The sequence below is a fragment of the Lissotriton helveticus genome, chromosome 5_1 (assembly GCF_964261635.1).
Source record: "Lissotriton helveticus chromosome 5_1, aLisHel1.1, whole genome shotgun sequence".
In the NCBI taxonomy this organism is placed as follows: domain Eukaryota; kingdom Metazoa; phylum Chordata; class Amphibia; order Caudata; family Salamandridae; genus Lissotriton; species Lissotriton helveticus.
In genome coordinates, this window is record NC_136065.1 from 1,934,111,194 (window position 1) to 1,934,126,171 (window position 14,978).

General features: G+C 54.8%; 1 protein-coding gene across 1 annotated transcript in view; it reads left to right on the plus strand.

The window, feature by feature from the left end:
* Positions 1–6,256: 6,256 nt before the first annotated feature.
* Positions 6,257–14,978, plus strand: part of HOXB7 (homeobox B7) — an 8,957-nt gene continuing 235 nt past the window's right edge. Inside the window, exons 1-2 of the mRNA XM_078641434.1 lie at positions 6,257–7,198; positions 14,348–14,978. The exon at positions 14,348–14,978 is cut by the window's right edge and continues 235 nt beyond it. Of these exons, the coding sequence (XP_078497560.1) occupies positions 6,775–7,198; positions 14,348–14,598 (675 nt within the window). The 5' untranslated portion in view covers positions 6,257–6,774 and the 3' untranslated portion in view covers positions 14,599–14,978. The remainder of the gene's footprint in view (positions 7,199–14,347) is intronic.

Consider the following 14,978-nt stretch of genomic DNA (forward strand, 5'->3'; position numbering starts at 1 on the left):
TACACTCAGAGGAGCCTGGCTTCTGGCAGAGATTAGCTCCTTCCAGGAGTCAGAGGTACCAATCAGCGGAGTACACTCAGGAGAGCCTTGCTTGTGAAAGAGTCACTTCCCCAGGAGTTGGAGGGACCCATCGACGGAGTACACTCAGTGGAGCCTTGCTTGTGAAGGAGTCACTTCTCCCAGGAATCAGAGCGGCCAATCGGCGGAGTACACTCAGTGGAGCCGGGCTAGTGACAGTCACTTCTCACAGGAGTCAGAGGGACCAATCGGCTGAGTACACTCAGAAGAGCCTGGCTTGTGTGAGAGTCACTTATCCCAAAAGTCAGAGAGACCAATCGGCGGAGTACACTCAGTGGAGCCTGGCTAGTGACAGTCACTTCTCACAGGAGTCAGAGGGACCAATCGGCGGAGTACACTCAGGAGAGCCTGGCTTGTGAGAGAGTCACTTATCCCAAAAGTCAGAGAGACCAATCGGCTGAGTACACTCAGAGGAGCCTGGCTTGAGACAGAGTCACTTCTCCCAGGAGTCAGAAGGTCCAATCGTCTGAGTACACTCAAGAGAGCCTGGCTTGTGAGAGAGTCACTTCTCCCAGGAGTCAGAGGGACCAATCGGCGGAGTACACCCAGGGGAGCCTGGCTTGAGACAGTCACTTCTCCCAGGATTTAGAGGGACCAATCAGCGGAGTACACTCAGAGGAGCCTGGCTTGTGAGAGAGTCACTTCTCCCAGGAGTCAGAGGGACCAATCGGCGGAGTACACTCAGAGGAGCCTGGCTTGTGAGAGAGTCACTTCTCCCAGGAGTCAGAGGGACCAATCGGCGGAGTACACTCAAGAGAGCCTGGCTTGAGACAGGAGTCAGAGGGACCAATCAGCGGAATACACTCAGTGGAGCCTGGCTTGAGACAGAGTCACTTCTCCCAGGAGTCAGAGGGACCAATCGGCGGAGTACACTCAGGGGAGCCTGGCGTGTGAAAGAGTCACTTCTCCCAGGAGTCAGAGGGACCAATCAGCGGAATACACTCAGTGGAGCCTGGCTTGAGACAGTCACTTCTCTCAAGAGTCAGAAGGACCTATCGGCTGAGTACACTCAGGGGAGCCTGGCGTGTAACAGTCACTTCTCCCCGAGTCAGAGGGACCAATCGGCTGAGTACACTTAGGGGAGCCTGGCTTGAGACAGAGTCACTTATCCCAGGAGTCAGAGGGACCTATCGGCGGAGTACACGCAAGAGAGCCTGACTTGAGACAGAGTCACTTCTCCCAGGAGTTGGAGGGACCAATCAGCGGAGTACACTCAGGAAAGCCTGGCTTGTGAGAGAGTCACTTCTCCCGGGAGTCAGAGAGACCAATCGGCTGAGTACACTCAGGGGAGCCTGGCTTGTGAGAGAGTCACTGCTCCCAGGAGTCAGAGGGATACATCGGCTGAGTACCCTTAGGGGAGCCTGGCTTGTAAGAGAGTCACTTATCCCAGGAGTCAGAGAGACCAATAGGCGGAGCACACTCGGTGGAGCCTGGCTTGTGAAGTAGTCACTTCTCCAAGGAGTTAGAGGGACAAATCAGCGGAGTACACCCAGGGGAGCCTGGCTTGTGAGAGAGTCACTTCTCCCAGCAGTCAGAGGGACCAATCGGCGGAGTACACTCAGGGGGGCTAGCTTGAGACAGAGTCACATCTCCCAGGAGTCACAGGGACCAATCTGCTGAGTACACTCAGGGGGGCCTAGCTTGAGACAGAGTCACTTCTCCCAGGAGTCAGAGGGACCAATCGGCGGAGTACACTCATGGGCGCCTGGCTAGTGACAGTTACTTATTCCCAGGAGTTAGAGGGACCAATCGGCTGAGTACACTCAGGGGAGCCTGGCTTGAGACAGAGTCACTTCTCCCCAAGTCAGAGGGACCAATCGGCTGAGTACACTTAGGGGAGACTTGCTTGTGAGAGTCACTTCTCCCAGGAGTCAGAAAGACCAATCAGTGGAGTACACTCAGTGGAGCCTGGCTTGAGACAGAGTCACTTCTCCCCGGAGTTAGAGGGACCAATCGGCAGAGTACACTCAGGAGAGCCTGGCTTGAGACAGAGTCACTTCTCCCCGGAGTTAGAGGGACCAATCGGCGGAGCACACCCAGGGGAGCCTGGCTTGTGAGAGAGTCACTTCTCCCAGGAGTCAAAGGGACCAATCGGCTGAGTACACTCAGGGGAGCCTGGCTTGAGACAGAGTCACTTCTCCCAGGAGTCAGAGAGACCAATAAGCAGAGCACACTCAAGGGAGCCTGGCTTGTGAGAGAGTCACTTCTCCCAGGAGTCAGAGGGACCAATCCGCAGAGCACACTCAGGGGAGCCTGGCTTGAGACAGAGTCACTTCTCCCAGGAATCAGAGGGACTACCGGCGGAGTACACTCAGGTGAGCCTGCATGGAGACTGAGTCACTTCTCCCAGGAGTCAGAGGGACCAATCGGCGGAGTACACTCAGAGGAGCATAGCTTGAGACAGAGTCACGTATCCCAGGAGTCAGAGGGCGGAGTACACTCAGGAGAGCCTGGCTTGAGACAGAGACACTTCACCCAGGAGTTAGAGGGACCAATTGGCTGAGTACACTCAGAGGAGCCTGGCTTGAGACAGAGTCACTTCTCCCAGGAGTCAGAGGGACAAATCGGCGGAGTACACTCAGGGGAGCCTAGCTTGAGACAGAGTCACTTCTCCCAGGAGTTGGAGGGACTCATCGACGGAGTACACTCAGTGGAGCCTAGCTTGAGACAGAGTCACTTCTCCCAGGAATCAGAGGGACTACCGGCGGAATACACTCAGGGGAGCCTAGCTTGAGACAGAGTCACTTCTCCCAGGAATCAGAGGGACTACCGGCGGAGTACACTCAGGTGAGCCTGCATGGAGACTGAGTCACTTCTCCCAGGAGTCAGAGGGACCAATCGGCGGAGTACACTCAGAGGAGCATAGCTTGAGACAGAGTCACGTATCCCAGGAGTCAGAGGGCGGAGTACACTCAGGAGAGCCTGGCTTGAGACAGAGACACTTCACCCAGGAGTTAGAGGGACCAATCGGCGGAGTACACTCATGGGCGCCTGGCTAGTGACAGTTACTTATTCCCAGGAGTTAGAGGGACCAATCGGCTGAGTACACTCAGGGGAGCCTGGCTTGAGACAGAGTCACTTCTCCCCAAGTCAGAGGGACCAATCGGCTGAGTACACTTAGGGGAGACTTGCTTGTGAGAGTCACTTCTCCCAGGAGTCAGAAAGACCAATCAGTGGAGTACACTCAGTGGAGCCTGGCTTGAGACAGAGTCACTTCTCCCCGGAGTTAGAGGGACCAATCGGCAGAGTACACTCAGGAGAGCCTGGCTTGAGACAGAGTCACTTCTCCCCGGAGTTAGAGGGACCAATCGGCGGAGCACACCCAGGGGAGCCTGGCTTGTGAGAGAGTCACTTCTCCCAGGAGTCAAAGGGACCAATCGGCTGAGTACACTCAGGGGAGCCTGGCTTGAGACAGAGTCACTTCTCCCAGGAGTCAGAGAGACCAATAAGCAGAGCACACTCAAGGGAGCCTGGCTTGTGAGAGAGTCACTTCTCCCAGGAGTCAGAGGGACCAATCCGCAGAGCACACTCAGGGGAGCCTGGCTTGAGACAGAGTCACTTCTCCCAGGAATCAGAGGGACTACCGGCGGAATACACTCAGGGGAGCCTAGCTTGAGACAGAGTCACTTCTCCCAGGAATCAGAGGGACTACCGGCGGAGTACACTCAGGTGAGCCTGCATGGAGACTGAGTCACTTCTCCCAGGAGTCAGAGGGACCAATCGGCGGAGTACACTCAGAGGAGCATAGCTTGAGACAGAGTCACGTATCCCAGGAGTCAGAGGGCGGAGTACACTCAGGAGAGCCTGGCTTGAGACAGAGACACTTCACCCAGGAGTTAGAGGGACCAATTGGCTGAGTACACTCAGAGGAGCCTGGCTTGAGACAGAGTCACTTCTCCCAGGAGTCAGAGGGACAAATCGGCGGAGTACACTCAGGGGAGCCTAGCTTGAGACAGAGTCACTTCTCCCAGGAGTTGGAGGGACTCATCGACGGAGTACACTCAGTGGAGCCTAGCTTGAGACAGAGTCACTTCTCCCAGGAATCAGAGGGACCAAACGGCGGAGTACACTCAGGGGAGCCTGGCTTGAGAAAGAGACACATTTCCCAGGAGTCAGAGGGACCAAACGGCGGAGTACACTCAGGGGAGCCTGGCTTGTGAGAGAGTCACTTCTCCCAGGAGACAAAGGTAACAATCTGCTGAGTACACTCAGCGGAGCCTGGCTTGAGACAGAGTCACTTCTCCCAGGAGTCGGAGAGACCAATCGGCGGAGTACACCCAGTGGAGCCTGGCTTGTGAAGGAGTCACTTCTACCAGGAGTTAGAGGGACCAATCGGCAGAGTACACTCAGGAGAGCCTGGCTTGAGACAGAGTCACTTCTCCCCGGAGTTAGAGGGACCAATCGGCGGAGCACACCCAGGGGAGCCTGGCTTGTGAGAGAGTCACTTCTCCCAGGAGTCAAAGGGACCAATCGGCTGAGTACACTCAGGGGAGCCTGGCTTGAGACAGAGTCACTTCTCCCAGGAGTCAGAGAGACCAATAGGCAGAGCACACTCAAGGGAGCCTGGCTTGTGAGAGAGTCACTTCTCCCAGGAGTCAGAGGGACCAATCGGCAGAGTACACTCAGGGGAGCCTGGCTTGAGACAGAGTCACTTCTCCCAGGAATCAGAGGGACTACCGGCGGAATACACTCAGGGGAGCCTAGCTTGAGACATAGTCACTTCTCCCAGGAATCAGAGGGACTACCGGCGGAGTACACTCAGGTGAGCCTGCATGGAGACTGAGTCACTTCTCCCAGGAGTCAGAGGGACCAATCGGCGGAGTACACTCAGAGGAGCATAGCTTGAGACAGAGTCACATATCCCAGGAGTCAGAGGGCGGAGTACACTCAGGAGAGCCTGGCTTGAGACAGAGACACTTCACCCAGGAGTTAGAGGGACCAATTGGCTGAGTACACTCAGAGGAGCCTGGCTTGAGACAGAGTCACTTCTCCCAGGAGTCAGAGGGACAAATCGGCGGAGTACACTCAGGGGAGCCTGGCTTGAGACAGAGTCACTTCTCCCAGGAGTCAGAGGGACCAAACGGCGGAGTACACTCAGAGGAGCCTGGCTTGAGAAAGAGACACATTTCCCAGGAGTCAGAGGGACCAATCGGCGGAGTACACTCAGAGGAGCATAGCTTGAGACAGAGTCACGTATCCCAGGAGTCAGAGAGCGGAGTACACTCAGGAGAGCCTGGCTTGAGACAGAGTCACTTCACCCAAGAGTTAGAGGGACCAATCGGCGGAGTACACCCAGGGGAGCCTGGCTTGAGACAGAGTCACTTCTCCCAGGAGTCAAAGGGAACAATCTGCTGAGTACACTCAGCGGAGCCTGTCTTGAGACAGAGTCACTTCTCCCAGGAGTCAGAGAGACCAATCGGCGGAACACACTCAAGGGAGCCTGGCTTGTGAGAGAGTCACGTATCCCAGGAGTCAGAGGGGCCAATCGGCGGAGTACACTCAGGGGAGCCTGGCTTGAGATAGAGCCCCTTCTCCCATGAGTCAGAGGGGCATATCAGCGGAATACACTCAGTGGAGCCTGGCTTGTGAAGGAGTCACTTCTCCCAGGAGTTAGAGGGACCAATCGGCGGAGTACACTCAGGAGAGCCTGGCTTGAGACAGGAGTCAGAGGGACCAATCAGCGGAATACACTCAGTGGAGACTGGCTTGAGACAGTCACTTCTCCCAGGAGTTAGAGGGACCAATCGGCTGAGTATACTCAGAGGAGCCTGGCTTGTGAGAGAGTCACTTCTCACAGGAGTCAGAAGAACCAATCGGCTGAGTACACTCAGGGGAGCCTGGCTTGAGACAAGAGTCACTTCTCCCAGGAGTCAGAGGGATCCATCGACGGAGTACACTCAGTGGAGCCTGGCTTGAGACAGAGTCACTACTCCCATGAGTTGGAGGGACTCGTCGACGGAGTACACTCAGTGGAGCCTGGCTTGAGACAGTCACTTCTCCCAGGAGTTGGAGGGACCCATCGACGGAGTACACTCAGTGGAGCCTTGCTGATGACGGGATGGGTGACTAGCGCAGAGTGGACTCGGAGGATGGCAGGGAGGAGTTACTCCTCGTGCTGGGTGGGGAGGGGTGGAGGGAGCTCCGATGAGAGCTGCTGCCACTCGCCGAGGGGAAGCAGGGCCGGCTCCGCGGGGGATACGAGGGTGGAAATTACGAACCGTGCCCCTCCACAACGAATGGCACCGGCGGCGAGATTGTGTGGCAGGCAGGAAGAAATCTCAGGCGCGATCAATAGCGAAATAAAGAGAGATTTAAATGGAAGGAGGACTGGGGTGGGGCGGGGCGTCGGCTCTGGCTCAGCGCCCCCCTCAGGACGGGGTCCCATCGCAGTGGTCTGGGAGCTGATCTCACCTTTTTATCGACCCCCCAGGCTCCCAGACCCCGCCCTCCTTAATCCCCCGGGCTCGGGTAGAGTCCTTGATGATTTTTGGCACCATGTTTTCCACATTACAGGAGCAGTGGGAAGCTGAGCCCTGATTGGACCCGGGCCGGGCACGTGCCCCTGAGTCACATGGTCCGGGAGGAAAAAGGGGGTCCTTTTTGGTGTAAATCTGGACTCTTAATTCCGTAATATATCACGGTACCTCGTAAAACCGACACTAACACGTCCCGGCCCACAAATCACCCGGCCGGATTATGAGTTCACTGTATTATGCCAATGCCCTGTTCTCCAAATACCAGGCTGCCGGGTCCGTCTTCCCGTCCGGGGTCTTCCCCGAGCAAACTTCTTGCGCCTTCGCCTCCAGCCCCCAGCGGCCGGGGGCTTATGCGCCGGGCTCCTCCGGGGCGGCCCCGTACGGCGCTTCCATCTCGGGACTCTACAGCAATGGGAACAGCCTGCACCCCCCGAGCGCCCCGGGGCTCTACCCTGCCGGCTACGGCCTGGAGGCGGCGTCCTTCAACATGCACTGCTCGCCCTTCGAGCAGAACCTGCCCATGATGTGCCCGGCGGGCGACCCCTCCAAGCAGGGCGGCGGCGGCGGCAAGGAGCACCCGAGCCGGGAGCAGGAGCTGCAGGGGGACAGCAGCCTGCGCATCTACCCCTGGATGAGGAGCACAGGTGAGGGGGCTGGGGGTCTGTGCTGGCGCCGAGGGGTGCTGCTTCTAGGCGCCCGGGCGCACGCCCCAGGGCAGCGCGCTAGTCTAGCTCACGGAGCGCAGCTGCTTCTCAGGGAGGCGAGCGCACGGCAGCGGCGACGGGCGCAAAACAACTTTAGAAGACGCAGGAAAGTAGCCTCGAGCGCGGTTCCTCGCTAGCAGCCATGGCGACTCGCTGCCAGGCAGGGCGAATGTCCGCCGGCGCACACGGAAATAAGTGCAGCACGAGTGTCCCTGCAGCCAGGGCTGCTGGTGCAGCGCGGCCATAAGAGGACGCCCGTAGCAGACAGGGCTGGTGAGATCCCTCAGCAGCCAGGGCTACCAGTTTATAGAGTCCCCAGCAGTTAGGGCTAAATGTGCAGGGCATCTCCAACATACAAGACTGCTAGTGCAAAGCATCCTCAGCAGGAAGGGCAGACAACTCGTACGCAACATCCTGAGCAGGCAAGGCTACTAGTGTAGAGCATCCTCAGCAGCAAGTCCAGGTAGAGCAACTAGTGCAGCGCGTCGTTAACATACACGGCTACTAGTGCACAGCACCCAGAGCAGGATATTCTAGTGTACAGCAACCTTAGCAAGCATAGTAGAAAGCGTACCTCAGCAGGCAGGACTACAGGGACATAGCATCCAGACAGGAAATTCTACTGGGTCCCTGGCAATAGGGCACCCTAGTTCACGGATACTAGTGTAGAGCATCCTTAGCCGAAGTGGCTTCTAGGAGAGGGCTGCTAGCGCAGAACATCCTCAGCAGACAGGGCGTCTAGTACTTCTGGGAGAAGGCTGCTAACGCTGAGCATCCTCAGCAGACATGGCTGGGAGAAGGCTGCTGGCGCTGAGCATCCTTAGCAGACAGGGCTTCTAGTACTTCTGGACGAGGGCTGTTAGCGCTGAGCATCCTCAGCAGACAAAGCGTCTAGTACCTCTGGTAGAAGGCTGCTCGCGCTGAGCATCCTCAGTAGACGGGCCTTCTAGTACCTCTGGGGGAGGGCTGCTAGTGCTGGGCATCCTTAGCAGACAGGGCTTCTAGTACTTCTGGGAGAAGGCTGCTTGCGCTGGGCATCCTCAGCAGACAGGGCTTCTAGTACTTCTGGTAGAAGGCTGCTAGCGCTGAGCATCCTCAGTAGACAGGCCTTCTAGTTCTTCTTGGCGAGGGTTGCTAGTGCTGGGCATCCTTAGCAGACAGGACTTCTAGTACTTCTGGTAGAAGGCTGCCAGCGCTGAGCATCCTAAGCAGACAGGGCGTCCAGTACTTCTGGGAGAGGGCTGCTAGTGCTGGGCATCCTTAGCAGACAGGGCTTCTAGTACTTCTGGTAGAAGGCTGCTAGCGCTGGGCATCCTTAGCAGACAGGGCGTCTAGTACTTCTGGGAGAGGGCTGCCAGTGCTGGGCATCCTTAGCAGACAGGGCGTCTAGTACTTCTGGGAGAGGGCTGCTAGCGCTGGGCATCCTTAGCAGACAGGGCGTCTAGTACTTCTGGGAGAGGGCTGCTAGCGCTGAGCATCCTCAGTAGACAGGCCTTCTAGTTCTTCTTGGCGAGGGTTGCTAGTGCTGGGCATCCTTAGCAGACAGGGCTTCTAGTACTTCTGGTAGAAGGCTGCTAGCGCTGAGCATCCTCAGCAGACAGGGCGTCTAGTACTTCTGGGAGAGGGCTGCTAGTGCTGGGCATCCTTAGCAGACAGGGCTTCTAGTACTTCTGGTAGAAGGCTGCTAGCGCTGGGCATCCTTAGCAGACAGGGCGTCTAGTACTTCTGGGAGAGGGCTGCTAGTGCTGGGCATCCTTAGCAGACAGGGCTTCTAGTACTTCTGGTAGAAGGCTGCTAGCGCTGGGCATCCTTAGCAGACAGGGCGTCTAGTACTTCTGGGAGAGGGCAGCTAGCGCTGGGCATCCTCAGTAGACAGGGCGTCTAGTACTTCTGGGAGAGGGCTGCTAGTGCTGGGCATCCTTAGCAGACAGGGCTTCTAGTACTTCTGGTAGAAGGCTGCTAGCGCTGGGCATCCTCAGCAGACAGGGCGTCTAGTACTTCTGGGAGAGGGCTGCCAGTGCTGGGCATCCTTAGCAGACAGGGCTTCTAGTACTTCTGGGAGAGGGCTGCTAGTGCTGGGCATCCTTAGCAGACAGGGCTTCTAGTACTTCTGGGAGAGGGCTGCTAGTGTTGGGCATCCTTAGCAGACAGGGCTTCTAGTACTTCTGGGAAAGGGCTGCTAGTGCTGGGCATCCTTAGCAGACAGGGCTTCTAGTACTTCTGGTAGAAGGCTGCTAGCGCTGGGCATCCTTAGCAGACAGGGCGTCTAGTACTTCTGGGAGAGGGCTGCCAGTGCTGGGCATCCTTAGCAGACATGGCTTCTAGTACTTCTGGTAGAAGGCTGCTAGCGCTGGGCATCCTTAGCAGACAGGGCGTCTAGTACTTCTGGGAGAGGGCTGCCAGTGCTGGGCATCCTTAGCAGACAGGGCTTCTAGTACTTCTGGTAGAAGGCTGCTTGCGCTGGGCATCCTCAGCAGACAGGGCGTCTAGTACTTCTGGGAGAGGGCTGCTAGTGCTGGGCATCCTTAGCAGACATGCCACTGATCCAGAGTGCACCGAGCAGACAGGGGGATTAGTGCAGGATAGGATACTAGTGCAGGCATCGGAAGCAAAGAGCTGACAGACTGTACGGGAACACCAAAAAAACGCATGCAATGCCAGGCCACACACAGGCTTAAGTCGAGAGGTTTGTGGCACACCTAGAAGTCAAACGCTGCATCGGGGCACCTCCGATTCCCGAGAGCTGCCCAGGGCACCTCTAGCATCGCATTGGCATGGTAGCTGTTTGTGGCATCTCCGCCAATGGACGCCTTAGTGGACACGAGCTAGTAAGGAGGACACCGACACCCCTGGAAGTGGGGCGCTGAATAAGATGGGTGGAGACAGTCCCTTGGGGCATATTTGGGTGAGGTACCCCCTGAAGCTGAGAGGGCGTGGGGGTACTGGAGATTGGAACTGGACACATTTATAGACGCTGAGAGGTGCCCTCCTGATTCTCAGTGCCCCTCTTGGTGGGAGGCAGAGACAGCCCTGCTCAGGTGCCCTCTTGGTGAGAGACAGAGGCAGAGACAGCTCTGCTCAGGTGCCCTCTTGGTGGGAGGCAGAGTCAGCTCTGCCTAGGGCACCTCACAGAGACAGCTCTGCCTAGGGCCCCTCTTGTTGGGAGGCAGACACAGCTCTACCTAGGCCCCATCTTGTGCTGCAGAGACAGCTCTGCCTGAGACAGCTCTTCTTAGGGCCCCTCTTGGTGAGAGGCAGAGACAGCTCTGCTCAGGTGCCCTCTTGGTGAGAGACAGAGGCAGAGACAGCTCTGCCTAGGGCCCCTCTTGTTGGAGAGACAGCGCTGGGACGCAGAGACAGATCGGCTCGGGTGCCCTCTTGGTGGGAGGCAGAGACAGCTCTGCACAGGTGCCCACCTGGTGAGATGCATCGGGTCTATTCAAATCTACCGTGGGCAGACAGACACAGCAAGAGACCGCTCTCAGCCTGGCGCTTCGAAGCCTCCAAGGGCGGGAACCGGGCAGCTTGGGGAAGCGGGCAGCAGCCAGACACCCCGTCCCAGAGGGGTGAGCCAGGAAGGAGCTATGCCAGGGGTGTCCAACGGGGGGAGGGCTCTCGTCCGCCTCCTCTCCCCCCACAAGAGCAGTCTCTCTTCTCGCACCGAGACCCCCGTAAAGCCAGCCCGCGTGGAATGAAATATTTATTAGCGCTGCTGCTGTTATCCCAGCAGCCGTTCGTCTTCCCGGAAAGACAGTGAGGCAAAATAATAGCCAATGGGTTTACAATATTAGCAAGTTTATTATTTCATTTCAGGGGGAAATATTTATTGTGAGCGAGAATTTATTCCAGAAGAGGCTGTTTGCCAAGCGTAACGTTTTGCAAGTCTATTCAGCGATGTTTGCTAATAGGACAGGGGCATTTTTATTTCCCCTGGAATTACGACATCTGTGCGAGGGGATTCAGGGTGTGGGGGAGGGGAATGTCTCTTGGTAAAGGAACAGGCCCACCCACCCCCCTTGCACCCAGCAATGGCAGGAGAGGGGCAGAATTCTAAAAAAACAACCTCAAGCACTAGGACAGAAAACACGACGGGGTCCCACCCTCGGCAGTGACCCCAGGGTCGTTTTACGCAAGAGCCATGTCCGACTAGTTGACTAACAGCCAAGAAGAAATGATATTTCTAATCTGCTTTCCGCCACCGTCCAATTGTGTGCCGAGCTCCAGGTTCTGAATATGGTCATTTCTGACACGTGCTATTCACGAGATGTATCGGAGGAAACCCTAAGCACCCCACCCCATAACGAGAACTTCTCATGCGCACCACGTGCCATCTAAGTCACCAAAACTCGAGGGCCGACGCCACCCACCCCCGTCTTTCTGCAGAAACTCCACCTGTGTGCAAAGTACCTTTACTGCAGGTTACGTGGACCATGTGTATTGTAAACGGTCGCTGTATACATGTGCACGTCGAGGTATACTACATCTATCGAGGCCTGGGTATTTCCTATGCCTGTGAGTATGGCGATGTCACACATACCTTACCAGATGCATTTAGAGGCCGTACGTGTCGGTCACAAGTAAAAAGTTGCAAGCTGTATACATACATGCCGTTATGTGTGTACACGTCAATGCACGCAGCCTTTTCTTTGGGGCGGCGGCCTGTTCACATGTGGCCAACACCACGCTGGAACATGCGTACCTCTTCCAGAGCATGGGTGTCATCGGCCCGTGTATATTGCTTTTCGAAACTGATTTATTCAAGTGCAGAGGCTTCTGCTTGTAAACGCTTCCTGTCCGCCTTTGTTCCCGTTATTAAATTAAGCTCGCTCTGCCCGGGGTTTGGTGGTGTGGGAAGTAAGCAGGATGCCTGTTGATTTGGTGCAAACACGCGGAATCCAGTGTAGACAGGGCCGCGGTGGAGTTTGCTCGGTGATTTGTGGTGCCCGAGCCCACAGGCTGCAGACACCAGGCCCCGAGCCCGCCGGGCCGTGCAGCTAACAGTTGGGGACGTTTTCTTCCAGGCTCCAAAGTGCTTTATGGCTTGGGTGGGTTTTACAAGCTCGCATTCCACGACCCCCCTTTGAACTGAGAACTGGCCTGGAGTTTGCAGTCACACCCCACACAAAATGTGTTCCCTCAAAAACGTCTAAGTTTCAAGGTCCCTGTGTTTTTTTGTCAGTCCCAATAACAAGGAACAATAACTTGGTGGCCAGAGTCAACATGTTTCAAGCACAACCTTGAAAAGAACGAACTTCCCACCCTGCATTTCGCTGGCAAGATTGTTGTTCACTTCTGTACTCATTAATGCAGTGGGTTTCAGACCAGTGACTTCCAGTTTTTTTTAAATTGTATTCCTAAATTGCAGGAAAAAAGCCTCGCGCAGAAATGCCCCCGGCACAGTGATTTCCAGCCCAGCGCAATCTCCCCGCGCGCACTCACGCATCATTGGCGCAGAGCGTTACCGGAGGAAGAGTCGCGAGTTGAGATTTAATTTCCTTTATTTGCCTCAGAAGTGAGGGCCTGAGAAGGACCTTGTTCAGCGGAAGGTTCGGCCTATATTAGGGCCCACATTCATGTTTAATGGCGCTACATTAAAAAACAAGCTCACAGCGGTAACACCTAACATTTCATGTAGTAAATAACCACATTCCGATTCGTGTCCTTTGAAATAGAAAATATGGAGATGTCTGCTTTTTTATTAATAAAATTGGAACAAGCTCTCTCAGCATAAGAGCCCGTGTGTCCACGCCCTGCATAGAACAGACGTGTTTATTAAGGTCCTGAACATCGCGTGTTCTGGAAGGCGAGCACACCAGGGCATAGCTGGTTGTACACAACCAGAGGTCAAAGGCCGGATCTCCGGATATTGTAGGCTTGATAATAGTGAAGATATCCGCTGTTATGCTCGCAATGTTCAGTCCTCTTTTAGCACCCGAATGAAATGGTATAAATACTTCTGCCTCTAGGCACCCTCTTCGCCGCTCGCCCAGCGGGCCCTGTTTTACCGACAACCCCGTGTCCAGTGCCATGATCATATGTGGGCAGACCCGGAAGAAGTGCGTTCATGTACTTACCATTACATTTACACGTATTACACGCAGCTGATTTGCACCGGAAGTGTAATGGTCAATGTTTGTTTTCAAACAGATACTGGGTGTTCCATGACTTCCTACCTATGACCTTCAATCCAGGCGAAAATATACATCGCTTAAAAGCGAATTCCTAATTCACACATTGTTATAGGTTTGTTCTTTTGGGATTTCTAGCAGTATATTGTGCCTTACACTATACCCTAAATGGAGCCCTTGTAGGAGAGAGCCTGTTGTTTTATTGGCAATAGGGGAAATGCCCCTAGAAGGGCAGTCGCGTCATGCCCTCGCCAGAGCCCGAGCCCACGGTCGGCGGGTGCAGAGCTGATCAATGGTGCCCCCCCTTACACACCCAACAAACGCACAAAGACCCCGTGTTTGGACACAGGAGAGGAGAAGGGAATGTATAGCACGTTTAGTGACGAGGAGCAGAAGAACCAGCCATAGGGGCGCCGCTCTCAGGAGGATTGTAGGGGCAAAGCTCGAAGACACCCCAAAGAACTCCGCAGAGGGCAAATAAACTAGCATACGAGGCGACGGAAACTCCGACTAAGGAACATGAATCTGTGATGTATATTACACGTAGGCAAATAGAACTGCTTACAATAAAGTAGGAAATCAGATACTCTGCCTGCCGAGGGGCAACTTTCTCGGTTTTGGCAAAATGTCGGACTGTAAAAATGTTAACAGCGACGGGATAGGGCGGTATTTAATGTAATAACAAAAACGATAATACAGCATGCTTACATTTAAAAAATGCTAAGAGGCCCCGGTGGCGTTCTGTCTTTAAACATGTTGTTGTGGTGTCCTATTAATGAATTATTATTTTAATGCTTCTTAATTTACCCTAAATATGTAAATATATTACACATTCCTCGCTATAGGTAATTGGGATTAGCGTGATCAGATAGTGCGTATATTTCAAACAAGCAGGGATGGGTACTTGGTCGCACTTTTCGTGTTGTTTCTAAACGCCCCCTACATTTGCTGTTTGTTGCAGGGACAGACCGGAAACGAGGCCGCCAGACCTACACCCGCTACCAGACGCTGGAGCTGGAGAAGGAGTTCCACTACAACCGGTACCTGACCCGGCGGCGGCGCATCGAGATCGCCCACGCCCTGTGCCTGTCCGAGCGGCAGATCAAGATCTGGTTCCAGAACCGGCGCATGAAGTGGAAGAAAGAGAACAAGACGCCGGGAACCTCGAGCAACCCGGAGAAACCCGAGGGCGAAGAGGACGAGGAAGACTGAGGCTCGGCCCGCGCGGAACCCCGAAAAATACCCCCAACCCCTACAAAAAGACCTCGAGTCCCTCTCCCTCTCCTTACACTGAAATAAAATATACTACCTATGATTTAGAGTCAACCCTTTTGTACAATAGAGTGGATTACAAAGCTACCTGTCTCCATGTGACTAAATACAAACTGAAAATAGCGCGTTTTTCTATGTTGTTCCTTGGTTAGTATTTGTAAAATAATTCCCGTTTGTAATTTGTGTTGTGTGTGGCGCCTAGAGAAACGTGATGTAAAATATATGAAGAGAATTAAAGTGTAACTTAGAAAAAATAAGGAAAGTTTGAATGTACATATGTGAATTCTATACATTCTTGCTCGTGCATCTCATGTTTTCCC